Below are 25095 nucleotides of genomic sequence, written 5' to 3' on the forward strand. Positions count from 1 at the left end.
GCCACAGCCAATGCACATACCCTTGATTGGAAACCTGTGCTGGTCAGCTTTCTGTGGATAAGACAAACTGCCTGAGGAAACCAAGTCTAAAAACAGGGAAGCTGTATCTTGGCTTATAGCGGTTTTGTTCTGCGGTCACTTTAGGTCTGTGGCACAGGGCACATCAAAATGCAATCAGGTGGTGGAGAAAACATTCACCTCATGAAGAGAAAAAAGAAGGGCATGCCCCCAATGACATCACTTTTTCCCCAAAGGCTCCACATCCTGAAGATACTACCATATCCCATGGGTACCTCAGGCTGGTTCCCAGCACATAGGCCTTTTGGGGACACTCAAAACCTAGACCATAACAGTAGCCAAAATGTCTTTTTAATTTTTAAAACAAGGATCTGCAGCTGCATACACTTCGCTCACACTTGCTATCCCCACAAAACCCTCTCTCTGGTCTTCCTAGAACAGAGAGGGATCGGGGTAGAGGGCTGAACTCAGTTCCTCCACGAGCGTGGTGAGGGTTCGTATCTAGGTGCCTTCCCAGTTTCCTCTTCACGTCAATGACTGGATCTCACACATCTGTTAGTAGAGTTTTGATCTTACATGTCCCCTAGAAAGGCATGGCCCCCGGTCTAGAAAGTGTGGATGGGGAGAGAACGAGTGAGTGGATGACAGATGACATTACGAGACAGTTGGGGACCAAGAAGCAATGTCGCTCTCTACAACCTCAGCTCCCTGAACCCTGCCCTCAGGGTGTACAGACACAAACCTAAGGATGGCCCCTACAACTCAACAGGCTGCTGCTCTTGCCTAGGACCTCAGCTCCCACATCAGGCCCCTCACACCCACCTGTAACTCTAGCTCTGGGGGACCTAACACCCTCTTCTGGTCTCTATGGACACACACACACACACACACACACACACGTGCGTGCACACACACACACACACACAAACACATAAACAAACAAACAAACAAACAAGTCTTTTTTAACAATAATGAAGTGGGGGAAGGAGGAAGGAGAGAGGTGGGAAGGTGAGAAGGAAGAGGCAGGGACAGAGGGTTATCTGGGGGGAAGTTGGGGGTGGGTTATGTGAGAACACTAATCTTTCACTGATCATAAAAATGAAGAGAGAAAGAAGAGAAAAGAGAGGGATATAGACCACAGAAACAGAGCTGGACAACTGGAAACACTTCTGCCAAGATACCCCAACTTCGGGGGGGGGGGGGTTCCTCTTTCTTGAAGCAAAAGGTCAAAAACTATCAACCCACACAGAGAGCAGCTCAGAGGCCTCCAACTGTGACCTGCGGAGGAGTCAGAGATTCAGGGTGACCTGGTGCCTGTGGACACCCTAGCTCACCACCAGTACCCTGCCGAGAATGCAAGATGGGGCTGTAACTGATCGTGAGAACATGGGGGTTGACAAGGCCAAGGCCAGCTGCCAGAAATCTCAAGGAACTCTCCCAAGACTTCAGTTGCTGTTGAATTTCGCTGCCCTGAATGGTATTTCAGAGAAGTGGATTGCGGGCTGGAGGTTGGATTGTATTCTATTTTGGGAGTAAGAGCGGTTTCAGTAAAATTGGATGGTGTGGACATTTTCAAAGAGGCTTCTCAGAAAGCATTTTACAAATGTGGGCTTTCTCTGCTTGCCGAATGTTGCAGAACAAGACAAGTAGTTTAGATGAAAGAGAAAATGCATCGGGGGTGTGGATCAATGCTCTCCCTGTTTTTACCAATCTCCAATGCAGGATCCAGGGTCATCCTTTCAAAATCTCAGTCAGACCAGGCTCCGACCCGCTGGTGGCTTAATGGAACTCACAGCACAAAATCCAGACTTCCTGTGACTTAAGAGGGCTGATACGGATGTGCCTCTATTACTTCCCTCTCTCACCTCCTAAACCCCACATACTTCAAACACCATTAGCTTCTTCTAGTATTCACTTGGACCCACATGATGAATAGGTGTTTGAGTGTTTAACCAAAATTACAAGTAAGAATACAGCCAGAATTCAAGAGGAGCTCAAATCCCAGCCTATGTGAACACCTGCCCTTTAGCATAGAAGACTCAATTCCTGGGCTGCAGACAGAACGGCCAAGTAGAAGACAAGAATCTCCGATGATCTGGATTCCCTAAGAATACAGCTCAGTTGGTAAAGTTCCTCCCCTAACATGCTCCAAGCCTGGGGTTCGATCCCCAGAACTTCACAAAACTACACATGGTGGCCCACACTTGCCATCCCAGCACTCAAGAGGTGGAGGCAGAAGGATCAGAAGTTCAGAGTCATTCATCCTCATCTACACAATGAGGTTCAAGGGTGGACCGGGATAAATGAGACACTGTCATTAAAAAAAGAAGAAGAAAAGAAAAGAATGGTAACTTGAACAACCAGCTGTATTGGGGACATAGACAACAAGTCATTAGAGCCAAGGATCAAAAACTGCAGAAGGAGCCAGCAGTAATTCACACACACTTCCAGAAGCCCAAAAGAGAATTCAGATTTTTCATTCTAGGGAACACTGGTTTTTACAACAACTGTACAGCCAGCCTTCCACACTGCAATAAACAAGCACCTAAGTGGGATTTAATGACCCGGGACAGACAGTGCTTTGAGTCGAAACAGAGATGGAGAAACAAAGGTGTGTGGCTCCTTACTGGACCTGAAACATATCCTTTTCACCAAGGAAAGAACCAAAGAAAGCTTTGGCAGGTTGAGGTTATGAGACATGTGTGCACCACAGAGGGAAAAGGGGAGTTTGGGGGACAAACACACCCATCCCGTCGACTGTCTTTACAAGCTGGGGTACCATTCCCCTCTTGAGGAGATTCTAAGGAACTTGGGGAGTAGGAGGATGCCGACCAGAGAAAACACAAGATCAGACTCAGCTGGTTTTCCCAAACAACCCATTGCTAAGCCTATCTCCCAATTTCCCCTTAATAAGATGATACATGCAAGGCTTTCTCAGGACCACAGGCAGGGATGGCTCTCCTCTCCTTTTTATCTAGTATTGAAAGAAGACCTATAGTGACAGATGGCTGTTCGCCACCACTCAGCCCTCCTCTTGGCTGTATCAAATGATCAAATTACAGCAATTTAAAGCTCTTCAAAGGCTTTGTTTTCAATACTAGAATCAGGCGATATCTCGTACTAGAACAGAAAAAAAGTGTTCCCCTGAGCCAAGCACAGGGATTGGTCTTGTACAGAAAAGGGTTGAGAACGCAAAAACGAACTCCCAAAGCATACTAGTTCTGTGCTGGGTAGTTTCTATGTCAACCTGGCACAGCCTAGAGTCATCTGGGAAGAGGAAACCTCAACTGAGAAAATGCCCCCATCACACTGGCCTGTAGGCAAGCCTACAGGGAATTTTCTTGATTGAGGATTGATGTGGGAGGGCCCAGCCCACTGTGGGTGTCTACTACCCCTAGGCTGGTGGTCCTAAGAGTTATAAGAAAGCAAGCTGAGGCAGCCAGGGGGAGCACTCCTCCATGGCCTCTGCATCAACTCCTGCCTTGAGTTCCTTCCCTGACTTTCTTGGGTGATGGACTAGCTGTAAGATTAAATAAATACTTTCTTTCCAAAGCTGCATTTTGATCATGGTGTTTTATCACAGCAAGAAAAGCCTTAATTAAGAGAGCATTTCCCAAGTTGCTTTTCTTGACAAGAAGGCAGAAAAATAAATGACTGGCTAATATCAGATCAGGTCAGGCATTGTGTAACATACTAGTTTGCTTTCTCTTGCTGCAAAAACAAACAAAACAAAACAAAAAAAACCACTAAAAAACCAGCTTGGGGAGGAACAGGTTGATTTGTTTTATATATCGAAATCACAAACCATCTGAAAGGAAGTCAGTGCAGGAAGCTGGAGCAGGACTGAAGCACAGACCATGGACGGATGTTGCTTACTGACTTCCTCTCCATGGCTTACTCAGAGTGCTTTCATATATATGCTAGGACTACAGACCCAAGGGTGGCACCCTACACATACACACACACACACACACACACACACACACACACACACACACACACAGTGGGCTAGGCTCTCTAACATCCATCATTAACCAGGAAAATACCCCACAGGCTTGCCTATGGGCCAGTCGGATGGAGGCATTTCCTCAATCGAGGTTCCCTCTTCCCAGAAGTCAGTCATTTGCATCACGTGACAACAGCTAACCAGCACAGAGCATGTGTGCATGGGTGAGGACGAAGGCAAAGAAACTTTCATGAGGAAAATGGGATTCTTGGGAAACTTTGGCCATCATCTCTTGAATCCTTGATTCTTGGATGAACAGCTTAGTTTTGAGTTGGTTTAGGGGGACATTTAATCATGAGTGACGCCATTTTGATTTTGATTCTGGTATGTTTGGGCACAGCAGCTTAGCCTAGAACAGTGGCCTCCTGAAACTTAGAAACAAACATGATTATCTGTGACAGAGAGGGCGGGGCAAACTGCCAAATGTGTTCCTCTGCCGGGTCAGCATCTGCCACTCAGTCTGCTGGACAATGGAAAGAGAGTAGACGTGAGCATGGCAGAGTTCAGCAGGATTTAAATCAATCAATAAAAAGATATGGGCTCATGCAGCTCAGGTTAGACTTGAGCTTGCTATGCAGCTGGGATGAGCTTGAACTTCTGATAGATAAACAAATAAATAGACAGATAGATAGGTGGATGGATGGATAAATAAATAAATAAATGATGAGGGCTCATGTGGCTCAGGTTAGACTTGAGCTTGCTATGCAGCTGGGATGAGCTTGAACTTCTGATCCTCCTGCCTCCTTCGTACTAAGATTATAGGCATGTGCTCCCAGGATTGGCTTGTGTGGTGTAGGGGATCTAACTCACGGCTTGGTACACACTAGGCAAGCACTCTACCAACCAGGCTACATCCCTGGTCTTGCCCTGCAGAACTCTTGAAGGGCATCTACCAGTCTTTCATTCTGCCCCTCACCAGGACATCGGGCATGCCTTTCCTAAGAGCTGCTTCACCAGCCTGGGACCAAGGAGGAGAAAGTAAGTGGGGGGCGGGCAGAGCCATTCTGTGGCTGGCATATTATTTGAAAGCAAAATATCCCCTCGTGATGCAAACGACTGAGCTTTGCCTGTTACATTCTTAAGGCAGAGCTGACTCACACACTCTGTTACAACAGACAAATGAAGTCAGTGCTGCAGCTCTTGGCAGCGCAGAATCTAATGAAAGCAGGGCTCCTGGAGCCCCACATGAACCCTTGGGCTTTCAATCCTCCTCCTCACTGGGAAGGCGCCTGTGAGCACAATTTTCTCTATATAAATGCTCCTAGAAACTTTGGGCAAATTCCATCATCTTTGTGAGTCATCTAACTGCAAAAGTTAATAACAATGGGGAAGAAATCGAAACTACAATTTTATTTCGAACCAACCATGCTTTGGACAACAGCTGTATCTAGGGCGTGCCTGGTCTCTGTTCTTGGGGCACTTGTAATGTAGCCCTGTAGCCTGCCTGGGAGATACGAAGACATTTGAAAGAGACATCTGTGTCTCCCAATCTGAGTATCAGACTATCTGAACCCCACAGAAATAGGAAATTTCCCAAGGATTTCACACTGGGAGAAGGAAAGGGCACCAGCCAGTGTGGGAATGGGCATCCCAGAAAGAGACTCCATACAGTTCTTAGGACTTGCCAGACCACCTACAGGATGAGACTGAAGCCCAGAAAATGATGGGCTAGTGGTAGGCAGGACCACACTTTGACCAGAACTGTGGAGATGTACATATCCTTGGTCCTCTAAAGTTGAATCTCACTAGCCACAGATTCCCAGCCCAACAATGGTGCCAACTATGAGTTTAATAACATACAATGGGACTTAAATCCAAACAAACAAACATAAAATGGTTGGTTACCCCATGGTGTTCATGCCATTATTGCACAGTGGACGTGTCTTATGAGCAGACACTGTTGTAGCTCACAGAGTCCACCCGTGGAGGACTAACAATTAAAGTGAGGGTTTGTTTGCTGTCTCTCTTCCCAGGTGGCCACATTAATAATCTCTTCTCTCTGTTTTCCACTATTAATCTGGTTCTTTTTATTGGCTCATTGAGGATGGGTGGCCAGACCCATGGGGCATAGCATGTTACCCCCACATTTGATAACAGCCTCATGCCTACCCTTGACAGCTCCAAGAACCAGAAGAAAGCTATCAGAAGCCAGACACAAGTAAGAAAATGTCCTATGATCACAGCCCCCTTGGACAAGGCTTGCCTGGGGAGTTTTCCTTCTCCTAGTCAGAACAGCAGAGTGAATGGAGGTCACTCTTGTCTAGTAAAGGTTTAAATGTTAAAGAGAAGAGGGATGTGTTAGGGATGTTGCTGGATAATAACCCTCTCTCATAGAAACTCACTTGCTCTGTGAGATCAGCATTAATTAATTCTCCCCATGGCAGCGCCCCCATGATCTAATTATCTTGAAGTAGGCCCCATCTCTTATACATCCACCACCCCAATCCTGTCATCCTGGGGACCAGGATTCTGATACACGAACTCTTACAGAGATCACACTTACATAGTACCCAACCACAGCGGCCATCATCCCAGATGGAGCACTCCCAGTCACCCCAGGAGAGTTCTGCCACATGGATTCACACATTAGTTGTTTTTCCACTCTGAAAGGGATGACTGTGCCTCAGAATGGATGCTGGCATGTCTTAGTGGCTCCTTTTGCTCCTGATACCAGTGGACACTAAGAGCTGGGCTTAGGTGAACATGAGACTAAAAGACTTTGTTAACACGTCAGTGTCCTCATGACCCAGCCTAATGGTGACTGTTTGAGAGACATCCCAGTTCCCAATACAGAGCTAAGACTAAAAATACTCCCTGCAGCTGACAACACTTGAGTTCCCAGCACTGGGTTTGAACCAGTGTTCCCTGAAACATCACCAAGCCTGTCCCTTGCTTGTAAAGTGAACAGTTACAGGCACACCTTAACAAGGACGTCACTGGTGTTCAAGAGAGCAGAGGGCAATCTCACATCCTCAGGTATTCAGTAGCATGGAAGGCAGTCTCTGTACTTCACAAACAATTTTGGTTTAAAAGCAAACCTCAGGGGCACTAAGCCTTTCCTGGAAGTAGCTCATTATCTAAGTGGGTTCACAAGTGTGAGGGCCTGAGGGTTCAATCCCCAGAACCCATGTAAAAAGCCAGGCATAGGTGGCACATGCTTATATTACCCTTGCTGGTGAGGAAGGAAGCAGAGGCAGGAGGATCCCTTGAAGCTCTCGGCCAGCTGGCCTTACATACCTGGTGAAGGCCCAAGTCAATGAGAGACCCTGCCTCAAAAAAAAGTGGTAGTTACCTGAGGGATGACAGTCAGCGTGGCTCTCTGATGTCCTCACGTGCTTACACACACACACACACACACACACACACACACACACACACACACACACAGAGTCTAAGAGGAAAGGGTCGGGCGTCATCCCATACAGAGTACAAAGGAGAAAGAAGCAAACAGCTACTTCAGAGTGTCTAGACAGATCAGAACATTCTTGGAAGCTCTTAAAACCTATTTGACCAGCCGGCATTTCCATTCACCTTGAACCTTCTCGACAATCCCCTTCAACTTGAAACTTCTCAAATACTGAAATTCACATTTGAAGCTTAAGGCGACATTGCTGTCTAGAGGGAGAGAAACGGGAGTGGAAGAGCTTAGACAAGCACAGTGGAGACCCGCTCCTCCAATCTTCCCAGCGGTGCCCCGCGGTGGGAGTGGGGGTGTCTTGGCGTCTTTAGAAACTATGAGTTTAATTTCTGTGGTATACCCTGTAAAGAAACTAATTGCTAATTAGTTTAAAGAAAACACCGTGCTTAGAAAATAAAGCACGTGTCCGTGTTTAATGTATGGCACTGAGGAGTCCCTGAGGGAGGAGGCGAGTATCTATCTGCCTCAGGGTACTGGTGAAATGAGACACAAATATCTATACGACTTGGCAATGACATTATAAGTGCGGCGTGAAGGGAAGGAAGGAAGGAGACACAGGGGAAACAGTCCCACAGCCCTTCTAGAACTCTCCTAACCAGGCTTTCAGAATGCAGGTTTGGTTTTTAAAAAAAAAAAGAAAAAAAAAAAAAAAAGTCCTGCTCTACTGGTCAAGATGTACAATCGAAACTGGCTTTGGGCAGCCCTCTGCCTTCAGCATGTCAAACCAGCCATGGGTTAGGGGCCTCCTAACAGCAGGGTAGACAGGAAGCCAGGGGGCAGCTTGTTAGTTCTCAGAGCGTCATTTCAATTACATTCTGTTGCCGAGTTTCCTGTCCCCTAGCCTTACAAAGGCTTTCATCCACCAGCCAGAGCCTCAGGGCTGCTTAATCTAATCACTAGCAAAGAAGGGTTCTGACACTTGGCTAGATAACAAGACCCCTCAGATGCCAGCATAGTCATTATCCCTGTCCCTACTTTTCCCTAGTCCCAGATAGGAACATACTGCAAAGGTCACACAATGAAGAGTCTTCCCGGTATTTGTGTTGTAATGTAAGACCATGTGAAGGAGACCAGCATGGCAGAGATGCAAACAGTTTGACACTTAGGTGGTTAATAACTAATCAAGTAGAGCTGGATGAGGGGCAGATGAAATATCGTCACCAAGGCACTGGGAAAGGTGGCTTCCAGGCTTGGCTTCCTCTCTATGAGGAATCTCCTGGCTATCCAGGCTCCTCCCCAATGAACGGCAGGCCTGAGACATACCACTCGGATGTGTTTAATTAGCACTATCGCCTAATGGGCTTCTGCTCTGTAACGCCAGCCCAAAGCAAGGGCCTGGAGGAAACTTTACCCAGATTGAATTTTCCAGAAAGAGGGGAAGAGCCCCGGGGTGGCATCTACCCCTGTAGATCTCTATGTGGAGGGAGAAGAAAATGTCTCCGCAGGGCTTTTCTAATTAGTAATATCACCAAGTGTTGTGGCACTACAGGGGCAGAAAGATGTCCCCACCGCAGCCCCTAGAGACCTAGAGGATGCTCCAAGGAGACGCCAGTACTCAGAAGTGAGGGTGAGGCTGGGGGATAAGGGGAGAGAGGCAGATCACGGAGACCAGAGGGGTGCAGCATGGAAAGAAGTCAAAGAAGCGAGCAAGGGAAGCCAAGAGGGATGCAGAGAAAAGAGGTACAATAAAACAGAACCAGAGGGGAGTAAGAAAAAACTAGTGGTCAAAGTCAAGAAGTGCTGGTGGACCTCAGAGAAGAAGGGGAAAAGTTACAGTTACCACGGCAACACTTAGCTGAAAGGCAAGGCCAGAGAAAGTAGCCAATGTCCCCAGTGGCTTCACCTGCTGCTGCACCTAGCTGCTCACCTGGGAGACTGTGTAGCAAAGCCTGTAGCCAACTTTCCACCCCCACACTCCAAGACGCACACCAGGACCCGCCTTCGTTCATTTGCAGCCCCAGACTGTAAAGTCACATGGGCCCTTCTCTTGTATGCTAGACACAGGCTCCTGGCCACTGTCACTCCCACAGATGTCCTTGGCAGGCTTGTGGCTGGGGCATCTCAGAACATAAAATTACTCAATTCCGACTCACATGCTACACAGAGGAATCTCCCCAGTAGGGTCCTGGCCTTGGGTCACTGAGCCTTACTTGGACCGTTTCACTGATACAGAGCCCAGACAGTGCAGAGTCTATCTTAGCACATCAGCTTCCATCCTCGACTCTAAGGCTCTGTAGCTCCTAAGCAGAGGAAAAGGAGGATGAACCAAGTCTGCCTGTATACTAGTGAACCGTGTATTTATGTTATGGCCGCATACCCTCACTCTGCCTCCTGCTCTTCACACACACAGATGTGTTCTACCACCCAGTCTGCCGTGACTTTTCACACCTATTTTATCCTACATGTTACCTAATCCATATGAGTAGGCCTCTTCAACTTTTACAGGGATTCATTTCTCTGCAGAGAAGCCTTATCTTCTACCTTAGCACAGCCCGTTAATTTTGGGTGTAGAGATTAGATTACTAAATGGCTCATCTCTCAGGGTAGCTCAAAAGCCCTGCAGACACCCATGTGTTGAATGACTGAAGAGTGCAACTCCACACCCAGAGTTTGCCACAGTTTCCCGTATGAGCAGTCTAGACCAAAGCAATCTCTCATCCAAGCTTTCTGGGCTCTCTGACCATCTTTTATTATTGTTCAAACAAACAAAAAACAGCTCATGTTTGTCAAGGACCTACAATAAAATAGGCTTTATTCTACACATTTCATATGTACTAACTTTGTCTATTTTCCTGGAAACTCCCAGGTCAAGCAGCTGTTAGGGGATCAAGTCATAACCCTATCCCAGCATGTCAAAACCTATGACCTATTCTCTGACCTTTTCCAACTTGATATCATATGTACACCATGACAACTTTCAGAAATGAGCTCACATGTACCAAAGACCTACAGAGAACAGCATGCTAGTAACGACAGGGCAAGAATGACTGCTTTTATCTCCAGCATGTAACATCACACTAGAAGCCAAAATCGTTGCAATAAAGCAAGAAAAGGTTTTAAACAGTAGAATAAAATAAAAATAAATTATCCTTCACAGACATGAACAGAAGATCCCTGAAGATATAACAATAAATTTCTTACAACTATCAAATGAGCATATGGTTTTAGGGAACACATGAGTCAGTTGTGTTTCTACACATAGGAATGAGCAATTGAAGTTTAAAACATTACTATCTAATAGACACAAAAGGCACATGGATATAAAGCCAACCAAATGTGTAGCTTGTAGATGCTAAAAAACCAGAAAATACAAAAAGAAATCAGAGAAACTTAGGTAAGTAGAGAGATATACAGGATTCATAAATGAAGAACTCAATAGTATATAGATTTCCATTTTCCCTACTCAATGGAATCCCAACCAAAATCTCATCAGGATTTTTTTTGTAGATCTTGGCAAACTGATTCTAAATTTTTATGTAATGATAAAGAAAATGGTGTAGACAAAGCAACTTTGAAAAAGAACAAAACATGAGGGCATAAAATAACCTGATTTCAAAAGTATTATAAAACCCCAATAATAGAGAGAGTGTGAATTTGGAGAAAATATGGACACACAAATGGATCAGAATGAAGAATCCAAAAACAGAGCTACACAAATATGGTCAATTATATTTCACAAATGCGCACACACACACACACACACACACACACACACCAGTGGTGGAAAAAAAGAGTCTTTGAATAAATGGTGCTAGGGAAATTGGGTGTCTTTATGAGAAAGAAATCCCACCTGATACTGTTTTAAAATGCAGCTGTCCTGGCTGGAGAGATGATGGCCCAGTGATGAAGAGTGTATACTGCCCTTCCAGAGAACAGAGTTCAGTTCCCAGCAGCCATGTCAGGTCACTCACAACACTGTAACTCTAGATCCAGGGGACCTGACGCCCTCTTCTGGCCTCCGTGCATACCTGCACTCATGTGCACATACCCACATACAGATTCACACACATTACACATCATTAAAAATAAATAACTCTAACAAAAAAGTCAGTCAGGATGGATCATAAACAGTGTTGGTTTCTTTTCTGTTGCTGTTTCAGAATCCTCCCCCAAAAGCAACCTAAGGGAAAGAGGGTTTATTTTAGACCACACTTGCAAGTTGCAATCTATCAGAGTGGAGACGGCAGAGCGTCAAAAGCTTAAAACAGGTGGCCATATTGTGTGCTTGTTCAGAGAACAGAGCAATGAATGCATGCATTCCAGTACTCAATTATCTTTCTCTACTCAATCCAGAATTCCCCTGCCTAGGGAATGGTGCCCACAGTGTGTAGCTGTTCCCACCTCAATGAATGTAATTAAGACAACCCCCTACAGACATGCTCAAAGGCCAACCTAATCTAGTCAATCCCTCATTGAAACTCTTCCCAGGTGACTACAGGTTGTGTAAAATAAACAAAAAGATCACAAAGACCTAAATGTAAAATGTGAAACTTTTAGAAGAAAACATAGGAAATTTTCGTGACCATGAGTTAAACAAAGGATTCTTATACATGACACCAAAAGCATAATTTGGAAAAAGAAAAAAAAAAAAAAACCTTGGTAAGCTGGATTTATTTTTTGCAAAAAGCTTGCTTTTTCCCCCCAAAGGCATTGTTCAGAGAATAAACCGGTAAGCTAGAAACCAGGAGAAAAATGAACGGAAACCACAGATCTGACAACGGGTTTTTATCCGCAATGCAGATAATGAGCTCTGAGGACTCTGCAGTAAGGACACAAACAAACATTCTTCTTTGTTTACAGGCACAGAATCTTGAGAGCAAAGATAATATATAGATGGTAAAGGAACGCACAAAAAAATGCCAAACAACGCAAGGTATTAGGGAGACACAAATTAAAATCGCAAGAGACCACTGGGAGAGCCAAGACAGAAAAAATGGAAAGTTTCGATTGCCAAGGCTGGACAGGACTAAGGAAGTGGAAGTCTAGTGGGAATGATGAATTGGAACTTTGAATGACAGTTTGGAGGGATGCTGTAAAGTCCAGCATACACGCATCACATAACTCCTCAACTCTGCTCTAAAAGAAATGAAAGCTTTTATTTACACACAAAGCTGTATGTGAATATTTAGAGTGATGTCCCTCAATTCTCCAAAACTGGGCACCAAGTCAGATGGTGAATGGTATATCTCAGCTGCAGAATGGTATATCCACATAATATGGAATATTAATAAGCCATAAAAGAGGTGACTCTTATTACTTATGACATCATGAAGTGTTCTCAGATATGTTCTCAGGATGCCAAGCGAAGGCAGTCTGGCTGCAAAGGCTGTATGATTCCGCTTAGACGGCCATCTGGAAAGAGCAAAACCACTGAGCCAAGGGTTAAAGAGGTGACTAGGGCTGACTACATGTGTGGCCAAGGAGAGTTTGGGAGGGTGTTGGGCCTGTTTTCTATCCAATTGTGGAGTGATTACAGCAGTCAGGTCAAGCTGGGCACATCACTGACCCCATCACCAACCCTTTTCCTCAAGGTGGGGAAGCGCCCACCACATTCCAAATGCTAGCGCTATGGTGAACTTCACCTGAGTTCAAAACCCAATTCTGCACCTCCTTCAGCCCCGTCCAGCTCACAGGCTGGAAGCAGCATCAATTTCCTCCCAATCTTAAATAATCAAAAGAAGGTTCTGGTCTGTACGGGGCAAGATACTAACAGTAAGAGGAAAAAGAAAGATAAGAATCAGAGCTAGGAGTGAATGTGGAGGAAAAAGAAAAAAAAACCCTAAGGATCCTACATCCTCAAAGGCTGAGTGTGTAGCTCAGGCATATAGTGCTGGTCTATCCGCATGAGGCCTTGAGTTTGACCATGCTGCCCAGTACTGAAGGCAGGGGGGCAAAAATGTCCTAAGTACTCAAGCTACCCCATATTTTGAGTTTAAAGAGCTGAAATGAAAAAAAAAAAGGCAACAGCTGAAAAACAAAACAAAATATATAGGAAACAACCAAGACAGCTGTTTCTGGGAGCAGCCCTCTAAATCTCCCAGTAATAAAAGCCCGGCAGGAATATCCTGACCCAGCTGGTGGGGCTCTGGCCGCTTCTCAGTTGCTTCCCGAGTGCACATTAAAAACACATTACCCTGTTTAATAGACTTATCAGCTGAAATGAATGTGTCAGGCTCTTATAAATATGATGGAGGCTGCTAACCAAGCAAATGTTAAATTTTGCATAAGGAGACAGTATCCCTAACTCCTCTGTAGCACTTCATGAATACCTCAAGCAGAGCTGCAGGCTTCGAGCTCCAAGGCTCCGGATGAATTAAAAGGGGTTTCATTCTATTACTGTCAGGATTAGCCTCCCCAGGCTCTCTCTCCTGTTCTCTCTCTCCCTCACTTGTGCCTGACACACATGTCCTCTACACAAACTGTGCTCCTGAGTCCAGATATGGATGAGCAGAGGATGGGCGGTGTATGTGTCCTGTGGAATGGTGCCCCCACCAAGATACAGCTCTCCCTGGAACCTCAGAACATGACTTCACTTGGAAACAGGACTGTGCGTATGTAGTTGGGTGAACACCGGTCAAAGGGCAAAAAAGATGCAGTCAGGCGGAAACCGAAGATCAGCTCCACTAACATTCACTCCAGGGAACCGATGAGTTTAGTGGGCTTATCTCAGAGTATTCGTGGATGGTGGGTTATGACAGGAGCGTGAGGACCCCAAAGTAGTCACTGGAAAGTGTCCATCCGCCATGTCAACGTGGCTTCCCCAGAGCTGCAGACCGAGCCTTCCCCTCTAGCTAACTTCCCCAAGCTATATAATCCGGTACCTCTCCAGACCCGAGCCCACATACAATCAGGGTAGTATTATATAGAAACAGCTTGGAGGGGTATATGGGTAGAGCTTAAAGTTGAGGTGAGGGGCCAGTCACCCTCCCTGCTCCCTCCTTGTCTGAGGGAACATCAACAGTCCCCAGGCCTGCTCCTGATGGCCTCTGGCCAGCAGGTACAGTAGATCTCTGGCTCAGAAGAGAGCATTCTCCAACACCAAGTTTCCTAGACCTGGACGGCATGAGGGACTAGAATCTAAGGAATCAAAGAATCTAAAAGAAGCCACGAGAAGCATTTCTTCTCACCATGTTGGACTCCTTGAGGCTGATGACCATCTGTGAGAAGACGTTTCCAAATTAGTTTGGTGCTAAAGTGATGCAATGGTTAATCTCAATTGTCAACTTAACGGCTTTAAGAGTCACCATGGAAACAAACTTCCAGGCATGTCTGTGATGGCGTCTCTACATTGCGATAATTGAGTGGGGAAAACCCACCCTAAACGTGGGTGGCACCATTCTGTGGGCGAGGGCCACAGGCTGAAATAAAAGGAGAAAAGCAACCCAAACAGTAGCAGCTCCCCCCACCAATTATAAGTTCAGTGTGACCAGCTAACTTCATGCTGTGCAGCCATGATTGCCCTGTCATGATGGACAGTACCCTCCAACTGTTGAGTCAAAAATAAGACCTTCCTTGAATTATTTGTGTTAGGTATTTTTCTGTAGCAATGAGAAAAGTAACACAGACAGGTTCACTTGGGAACCCTCCCCACTGTCCAGAGTCCTAACACTGTATATCTTAAGATGAACATTACATGGAGATAGTCTCAGTGAGGTCATTAAGACTGCGCCCTAATTCCACAGGGCCCATGTCCTCACAAACAAAGCAGACAGGGCAGTGTTGTGTAGTGAAACACTCCACCTTACAGGGAAGCTCCATAAGTCCAGAAATAAACAACTCAAAATCACTCTAGGAAATCCCTGAAACCAACCAGATTCACTAGATCCCACCCTCCCTGAAAAGTATATAAGCCAGGAAGAAGCAGAAACCAGCTGATCTGTCACCAGCAATGGACACTCTGCAACCTGTTGAACAGCCTGTAGGTTGTACGGTGTGCCCCAGGTCCCAGCTTTGTGAGTTGTCACCCGTGCTGGGGTGCGCTGAAGCTGTCTTTCAGTAATTCTGCTCCTACAAACCCCAGTAAAGCCCACTGGCTCACCAAGGTGGTCTTTGGTAGTATCCATACTTTGGTCTGTTGTCAGTGCCCTATCTGGGGTGAGTGGACAGTTGTTCATCTCCCCAGGAATAGTATCACATGACAGGCAGACATTCAGAGGAGAAGTCAGCCACTTGCAAGCCAAGAACAGGCCTCTGAAGAAGCTAGCCTGCACCTAGACATTTCCATCTGACTTCTGACTTCCTACCCCATGGTTGTCAGGGGCAGAGGTAGGGGATAGGGAGGGTATTTCCTCTGTTTCAGCACGCTTTGTCAGGATGGCTAAATCAGGTTCATGGGAATACCACATGGCCTTCTGGTCAGGCCACAAGAAAAAAAAAAGTGTTCCCAAACCACTGCCTACCTCATAGAAGAAGAAAAGAGGGCAAGGAAGCAGGCCAAGCACTTTGGGTTCTGAGCTCACTTGGACCAATTATAACAACACTCTTCAGAAGTTGAAAGAGCTTTGAAAGTGCATCATCTAACAACAGTGCCATAAGCAGAGATATGTAACTGCCCCACTTGCCTGCATAGAGCCCACTTCAAGAAAGTATATCTGGTCATTTATTGACTTTATTTAACATCCACAGTGATAAAGAGCTCTTGGCTATCATCCTCATCACCATCATCACTACCGTCATCATTATCACCATCATCATCATTATTATCATCACCACCGTCATTATCACCACCATCATCACTATTATCATCACCACCATCATTATCACTACCACCACCACCATCATCACCATTAGCATCACCAACATCACCATCACCATCATCATCACTACCATCACTATCACCATCATTATCATCTCCATCATCACTAACATCACCACCACCATCATCACCATCTGCTGCGAGCCGCAAGAATATATCATAAGAACTCAGCTGGTTATGGCAAAGTCACTACCTGGAGGAATCAGGGAATTCCTCCAGAGGAAGCCAAATCCCAAGGAGTTTTTGGTGTTACTTGGCTTGTTATATATCAGCTGTCTTCTGTTATGAAAATCATGTGTGCCTTCATAGTTTTCCCAATTGACTTTTCCCTAAGAAGGGCTAACAGTGTGGACTGATCACTCTCTAGACATACACATTCCAGGCATTTGGAGAACAGCCTCAGGAAAGGCTTTCTCTGGAATCAGATATCTCCCCTAGCCACTTTCAAGGACTAAAGGAGACACCACCCAGATGGTCACCCAACTTCCGAGGACTAACAGTGATAACCACCCACAAGCGAGTCTCCTGACTTAAGGTAAATTCCACAAGGAGACACCACCCAGGGGGGGCGCCCAACTTCCTAGGACTAACAATGATAGCAGCCCACAGGCAAGTCTCCTGATTTAAGGTAAATTCCACAAGGAGACACCGCCTAGGTGAGGTGGACATTAAGTAAATATTTACACAATTTAGCTCGGACCCTCCCTTTATATACCGGGACTTCCAGGGCACAGGGCGGAGAAGAGAAAAGAGAATGGAAGAACTAGATGGGTAAGAACTTGAGAGGAACTAACTGAGATGGGGAAGAACTAGATTGAAGGGCTAGAAGAGAGGACTAGAGGAATGAGATGGAAGATGAGGAAGAGCAAGATGGAGAAGAACAAGATGAGGAAGAGCCAGATGAGAGAGAAGGAGATGGGAGAGGAGCTGATAGGGGAAAGAAAAAGATGAATGAGAACCTAGAAGGGACAGAACTAGATGAAGAAATTAAAATAGAACCTAGAGGGGACAGTAGATAAATATAGAGAGAAATCAGGCAAGAAAGGAGCTAGACATGAGAGCAGAATAGAAGCTGTGCAGAGAGAACTATCACAGAATAATAAAGTGTATGAACTAAGGAGTTGGTGTACATAGATTCATTTCTTTTTATCATAGATTAATTATCAGCTGGTTGTAGAGTCTTCCCGGACCCTGGGAGGGGACTATCAAGGGGCTGGACCCCCACAGTCCCCAATAACCATCATCATCACTATTAACATCACCACCACCATCATCACCACCACCACCACCATCATCACCATTATTATCACTACCATCATTATCACCATCATCATCACCACCATCATTATCATCACTATCACCTCCACCACCATCTTAGCCCTTTGTTTTCAACCTTCTGCAAAACAAAATGTCCTACCATATATCATTTTGTTTTCTTTCTTTCTTCATAGCACATTTTAATAACCACCATGCTTTTATTCCCACTCTTTCAATGAAGAAGTCCAGGTTATAGGCCTGAGCTCAGAAGGGATGGAGGGAAAAAACCCTCTCTTAGCATAAAGAGGATGATAATTCAAAATGGTTGATGGGAGGAATTGAGGCACAAATGTCTTAGGATACATCAGAGTCTCAGGGAATCTGAAGTGTGGTCAAAGATACAGCCCTCTGCCTTGGAAAACACTTAGGTCAGGTCACACAACAAAACCCAAAGTCATGAATCTGATAAAGGGACTGGAAGTGGAGGGTTTGATAGCAGTAGGAGGAATATAAATGGGAGGGGGGTAACCAGAATGTATTATCTACATGTATGAAACTGTCAAAGAACTTAATATAACAAACACAAGCACACAAAAGTTTTGTATATTTTAAGAGGCTAATTAACCCTTTAATGCTCATATACAGACTGCCAGATACATACATACATACATACATACATACATACATACATACATACATACAGCTATTCACTAATGTCAAAATGTTCTCTGCAAAATTCTTGATAACAACAGAACACTAGAATCAATCTAAATGACTATCAGTCATGTAAGATTATGGGCAGTAATAAAATGGCATGGATCCAAGAGTGCCCCATACAATAACAAAATTTGGTCAAGTTCAAAATCACAAGATACAGAATAATGGTCCAAGGATGACTACCACATAGGCACAGCAATCCTTAATGGGCACACAAGGAGCCAGAAATGGCTTGTGTCTGCGGAAGGGGATTGAACTCCAAGTGACTTGAGGTTGGGGGTAAAGCCAACTCTTTCTTTTTAATCCTTGTCATTACATTTTGAATTAGAAGAAAGATAAAAAGAGCAGGTGAGTAGACAGATGGGTAGGTGGTTGATGGAAAGAGTGAAGAAGAAAAATGGGAGTGAGGGATGGGGGAGGGCGGAAGAGAGGAGGAGAGAAAGAGAGAATGATACAGTTCGAAAGGAACTTCTGGCCGTACTGCAGCCCCAAATACCCCCAGCTTTGAGAATAGCTGATACCATAAACGTTAGGCACAGACAGCCATCAACAGCTAAGTGTCTAATAATGATTTTCCAGCCTGGCTGCTGCTCCCACCCAGGGCAGCTGAACTCCCCTCCCAAAGCATGGCTGCTCAGGTTTTTTCCCCTGCTGAACCAATTACAGGCCATGGTAGCAGTGCCATGATCGTTTTTTAAAGGCTGATGTTTGTCACTAAATGCCCATTAAGCTGGCCTCCTTGCTCCAGTTACAGGGAGCTGAAGGACAAGTCCAGATGGCACCAAGAGTGCCCCTTCAGGCTTGGTCTGCAGGAGGCCAGGCAGCAAATAAGCATTATCAGTTTGAGAGTCTGCAGAGGCCTGACCCCCACAGGCGCATCCAGGTGAGATGAGATGGCAGAGAGCAAACCGTCTTCAAGGGCTGCATCCGGGCCTGCTCAGAACTGTTAGCAACCGCTACAAGGATTGCCTGGCAACCTGGTAACAGGCGGTACCTCGCGTTCAGCGGCAGGTAAAAGGGCAGCAGTTCCGGCCACACAGCCCCACCAATGAACACCGGTTGCCTGAGAACATACAGAAATCTCCCAAAGCTCCCTGGAAAAGGTCCACCGAAGAGCTAGGAAGATTACTCAGTCCATAAAGCGCTTGCCTTTCAAGAATGAGGTCCTGAGTTCAAGCCCCAGAACCTACATAAAAAAGCTGGACATGATGGTGTGTGCTTGCAATCCCAACGTAGGGAGACAGAGATAGGCAGATCCCTGGGATTCTGTGGCCAGCCTGTCTAGTCATCTTGGCAAATTCCAGTTCAGTAAGACAACCACTCTCTGTCCTCAAAACAGACAGACAGAAAGGTACAGAGTACCTGAGGAATAACAGCAAAGGTTGTCCTGTGGTTTCCACCACACCTGATTCCACATCCCTGTGTGTGTGTGTGTGTGTGTGTGTGTGTGTGTGTGTGTGTGTGTGTGTGATGCACCAGTATTCACATTGTTTGTTGACAGCCACCCTGAACCCCTAACTCCTCTGGTTTAAAAGACAAGAAGAGCCAGGCCAACTTTTCCACCCTCCAGAAACACTGAGTTAGTGCTGCGGCGTCCTCCCAAGGGCACACAGGAGTTGCGCAAAGAAAAATTACTAGTGGGAATTCAGAGAGATCCATGTGCCTATGAGCTCAGGACTTGGCACACACATATACACACACACACATACATACACACACAGACACACACACAGACACACACACACACACACACACACACACACACACACACACAGACAAGTCTGGTGGAAGACAGCCCTTGACTACAATCCTGTGGGAGAGAATGGCAGCTAGGCCTCGATCATTCCAGGCTGAGCATGAACAAGATGTGTGATGTGTGACAGAGGGCAGCTGTGGTGACCCTCCACAGCTTGAGATCCTGATAGATGAATTTTATCTCCACTCACATCCCAGCTGGGAAGTTGTGGGAGGCAGAGAAGGTCAACCAGAGAGAAGGCATCCAAGGTTTCTCCTGGATAATGCATTCGGGGCAGAGTCTGAACAGAAACTCCAGAGCTTGAGAGCTGTGCAGGGCAGAATCCAGGCTCAGACTGGACCCCTCTGAGATTCAGGAAGTGTTAGCTGATTTCTTTGGAAGAGACCCTTCCCTCTAACTCCGCAGAAATGATGCCGCTCCCCTGCCATTGTCTTTAAAGTGTCTGGCCGGCTCCACAGAGACAATGCAAGAGCTTGCTGCACTCTTGCCCCAGATGAAGCAGCAAGTCAGTATCTCACAAATGAAAAGGGCACTCGGGGTTCACCAGGGTTGGAGAGATGGAGGGACCGATGCTCATCTTTTCTAACTTAAATCAGCACCGTCCCATTCAGAGTGACCCCTGTCCATTCATCCAAGTCGGAAATGGCAACAAAGCTGTTCCGACCACCTGTACAATGGACAAGAGTTCGCACGAGCAAACAAAGAAAACAATGGGGCATGGGCAGAGCACCACTGTGAGCAGTCAGGTGAGCAGCCTGGAAGAGCAGAGTGCCCGCGTTCCCTCCTCTCCTAGCACCAGCCCCAGGTCCGGACCCTCCCTCCGGCCCAGCTCAGCATCTGCAGCAGAAGGCTTGCCTGAAAGAAACCCAGGGCTACCTATCCGGATGGAAAGTTCCCTCTCAGGGAAGAGCAGTGTGGCGGGGCCCTCAGGATCAGACTTCTTCATCAGTGCAGGGCCCAAGTTCAGGGCCAGGGCCGTCTGGGGACCTTCCGCAGCACCCTGAAACAAGAAGCAGAACTGTCACTACAGCGTTTCCATCCATGGCCTTGGGACTCCAGACCCTCAGGACCCACAGATGTCTGGACACAGGACCCACGTCCTGCTAAGGGTACCGAGGGCTGAGTACCTGACACAACCCAGCTCTCACAGGCTGGACTGTGTGGAGAGCGACAAGCTTTGAGGTAGATGACTTTTCAGGTTCCAAAACCCAAGATCTAAGGAGTTGGCATCGATCCCCTAAATGCCAATCCCCCCCAACACACATACACACACACACACACACACACACACACACACACACACACACACACAGTGGAGCATGGGACATTTATCACTGCTGGACACAGAACACAATAGACTTCAACCATGACCCATTCAAATAAGCCCGTGGGGCCACTCATCCATCCCACATGTAGCTGCCTTTGCTGGTCACTGTGACAGAATTCCAGATAAACAACCTGTGGGACAAACGGCTAATGTTGCTGACTATTTCAAATGATTCTGTCTATGATGGCGGGGAAGGCTCTGCAGAACAATGCACTTCCCCTCACAGCAGCCAGGAAGCAAAGGAAGGAGACAAGCCCATACTTCTCCACCTTCCTCCTTTTTTTCCACTTACTCATCCAGTCCCTAAGGTGAGAAGATGGTCCAGACCACATACAGAAGGGATCTTCCCACTCCAGGCAATCTTCTCTCAGGAATACCCTCACAGACACTCCACAAGCCTCACCATCAGTTATTAGGAACCCAGTCAACCATGAAGAGCAACTATCACAAGGTCACCACTTGTCAACATGACACTTGGACACCTCACGTTAAGCCACAGCGTTCTACTCCTAGGATGCAAAAGGGCCATGTCCACCTCACAAAACAAGACGAATTCTACCCTCTAAAAGTCACGGTCTCAACGTCACTCAAAAGTCCAAGTTCAAATTCTCTTCTGATGCCTAAGGACACTCACAGCTGTGAATTCCCGGAAAATCAATATGTAAGGTCCATATCTACAAAAGCACAGAGTAAGGATTCATACTTCAAAATGGAGAAATGGGAGAATAGTAAGGACAAACTGAAACCCAGCAGAAAAAAAAATTAGACCCCACAGCTCCACCCCTAGTGTCCAGGGTACACATTCTCACAGATTTACACATCAGCTTCCCAGGAGATCCTCACAGTGAGTCTGGTTCTAGAATATACAGGCTGGTCTTTAAAGCACCCTTGAAGATCTGGGTGTTGTGGGATAGTTATACACTGTGAAGATGTATCACTGTGATTGGTGTAATAAAAAGCTGAATGGCTAATAGCTAGGCAGAAGAGATAGGCAGGACTTCTGGGGCAGAGAGAGACGGCTGGAAAAAAGAGGAGGAGTCACCAGCCAGACATTGAGGAAACAGGATGTGCAGAGTGAAGGCATCTGAGCCATGTAAAAGAACATAGATTAAAAGGTATGGGTTAATTTAAGCTATAAGAACTAGCTAGGAACAAGCCTAAGCTAAGACTTAATAAATCATAGTAAGTCTCCATGTTGTTTTCTGTGAGCTGGCAGCCCAAAGAAAAATCTGTCTACATCTGCGTGGAAGCCTCTACAGCACCTCTTGCATTCCATATGCCTGCTAAACCAAACACTAAAGAGACAATGTCCAAGTCTGCCACCATGTTAAATAGCCAGACCAGATTTGACCAGAGCTACAAGTGAGAAAACAATTCCCTAGATAGTCCTGTGTAAGCAAGAAATTCTGGTGTTCACTATACACACACACACACACACACACACACACACACACAAAAAATCCTTCAGAGGAGTTTGTGGATTTATACTTTGGAGTATGCTGTGAGTGGGGTCTAGCCCAACATCCAATTGTCTCAGTGCAAAGTGTCTCGCTTCTCTTTAACATAACTAATCTCTTTACAAACTATACCCTCTTTGCCCACAACTTTCAACTGATTCTTTTTCTAGTCTTCATATTTTCAAATCTTTCTGCCCTGCTTTTCTGCTCACAATTCTCACTATAAACATGACTAAAAGAAGCCAGCAATAACCATCCCACCACCTAAACATTATGCTATCTGTGAAACTCCTCTGCCAAGTTAATTTATTCCTTACTTTCTTTTTTATTATTTTTAATTGTGTGTGTGCATGTGGTGTGTGTGTGTGTGTGTGTGTGTGTGTGTGTGTGCAGATGCCTACAAAGGCCACAGACATTGGATACCCACGGAGCTGGAGTTACAGATGATTGTGAGTGGTTGTTGGGAATCAAAATCAGGTCCTCTGCAAGAGCAGTGTGTGCACTCTTAACTAGGGAGCCATCTCTCCAGCCCTATCTACTACTTTCAAATCAGCCTCCAACCAAGTTTTAGGACACAGGTAAATGTAGACAAAAGTCTTTGCTAGGACATAACATGCATGGTCTGTAGTCCAACTCTCAGTAAAGTGATTCTCCCCATCAGGAACCAGATGAGCACTGTAGCTGGAGAATTTTTCTCCAGCTCCCACCGCCAAGTCCCGCCAGTCCCAGAGCCCACTTATAAAATAAACACACAGACTCTTACATTATTTAAACTGTTTGGCCATTAGCTCAGGCCTATCATTGTCTAGCTCTCACTCTTATATTCAGCCCATTTCTATTAATCTTTACTTTGCCATGTGGCTTGTGGCTTACCGGTACTTTACATCTTCCTTGTCTTGGCGGTGGCTCCAGCCGGTCTCCCTTTCCTTCCTCCTTCCTCAATTCTCCTATCTCTTTGTCCCGCCTATACTTCCTGCCTGGTCACTGGCCAATCAGTGCTTTATTTATATAGAGCGATATCCACAGCAGAGCACATTCTTTACAGGGTTTTTAGGGGATTCTGGGCGCCTGAGCTTCCAGCAGAATCATCCACTAAGTTCTGCTTACAGCTTCTAGGGCATCTATGGCCCACACCTCTAAACGTTCCCAAATTGTTCCCAAATACAAGTTCCAAAGGCTTGAGAAATATATAATCAGGGTTAGTCATGCCAATCCCCCAATCGTGGTACCAATTATCTGTATTTGTTACTTCTCTATCACCATAAAAAAATTAAATTAAATTAAATTAAAAATTTAAATTAAATTAAAAAAACCACCTGGCAGAGTGAGGGGGAAGCATCTATTTTGTCTCACAGTTTTGGAGGCTTTCAGTCCATCACAGTGGGGAAGGCCCAGCATTAGACAACAACAGTTCAGAGAACAGAAGTCCAAGAAGCCAAGAAAGACATACATAGTAAAGCTTCCGCTGGGGACATTTCTTTCAGGAAAGAATTTCAGAAAAGGTGTGCCAGGCTGTACCTTACACACACACATACACACACACACACACACACACACACATATACACACACACACACACACATCTTCTTGTTTTCTCATGGCCATGATGATCAAGGACAAGAAGAAACTCTAAAGACTCAAATATTTTATTTCATCATTTCTTTCTAATTAAATGTTAAACATGAACACTGCAGGGTGCCTCACATCTTTTTTTTTTTTTGCATGCATCTATAGTTTCTTAATTCTTCATACATCAAACCTTCAATGGAGTACTTTAACAAGAGTACCAATGCCTCATTTAATCTTGTTTGAAAGTAGGGAAAGGCAGAACCCCCATCTCTGCTTGGCCAGTCCCACACAGTCCCCAGCTTCTATGCTGAATCCTGGAATCCCCCTCTGTCACAGTGAGGGGCATCTGGCTCTTGGCATCATGGTCAAGGCTGGCACCACAGATGGACAGAATCCTGGGTGGATGAGAAACTCCGAGCAAGACAGTCCACACCTCTGCAGAAGGCCCCTTCAACTACTTTCGGGTGACAGCTGGTATCTGCGTGATGAGCCGTGGGCCACAGAGTCGCAGCTCTTTGTTTGTTTATATGCTTTAATTATTTCTAATTCTACATCTCCCGCTGCTATCTGACAGATCACTGTAGCAATAAAGGCATGCTTCACCACGAAAGGGTAACAGCTGACGTCCCTTCCTTTGTCTTCCTGCTTTGATGATGTGATTGAAGAAGAACTGGGAGAAAGATGGAGGTGGGGAGGGGATCGCTTCATTACAGGGAAAATGCCATTGCATTCATGTGCACCACGCTGAGGCTGAGGCTGCTCTCCCACTGAAGCCCTCCAGGAAGGCACAACTTGGAGACAATCAGGTTGATTTA

At 45.8% G+C, this 25095-nt stretch overlaps 1 protein-coding gene across 3 annotated transcripts in view; it reads right to left on the reverse strand.

The window, feature by feature from the left end:
* Slc39a11 (solute carrier family 39 member 11) overlaps positions 1-25095 on the reverse strand; it is a 440696-nt gene that overhangs the window by 218232 nt on the left and 197369 nt on the right. For 2 of the 3 annotated variants that reach the window (XM_059272057.1, XM_059272058.1), the window contains exon 5: positions 20783-20927. In XM_059272057.1, the coding sequence (XP_059128040.1) occupies positions 20783-20927 (145 nt within the window). The remainder of the gene's footprint in view (positions 1-20782; positions 20928-25095) is intronic. The other variant, XM_059272059.1, reaches the window with a different exon arrangement.

This window comes from Peromyscus eremicus, chromosome 8a, assembly GCF_949786415.1.
Source record: "Peromyscus eremicus chromosome 8a, PerEre_H2_v1, whole genome shotgun sequence".
Lineage (NCBI taxonomy): Eukaryota > Metazoa > Chordata > Mammalia > Rodentia > Cricetidae > Peromyscus > Peromyscus eremicus.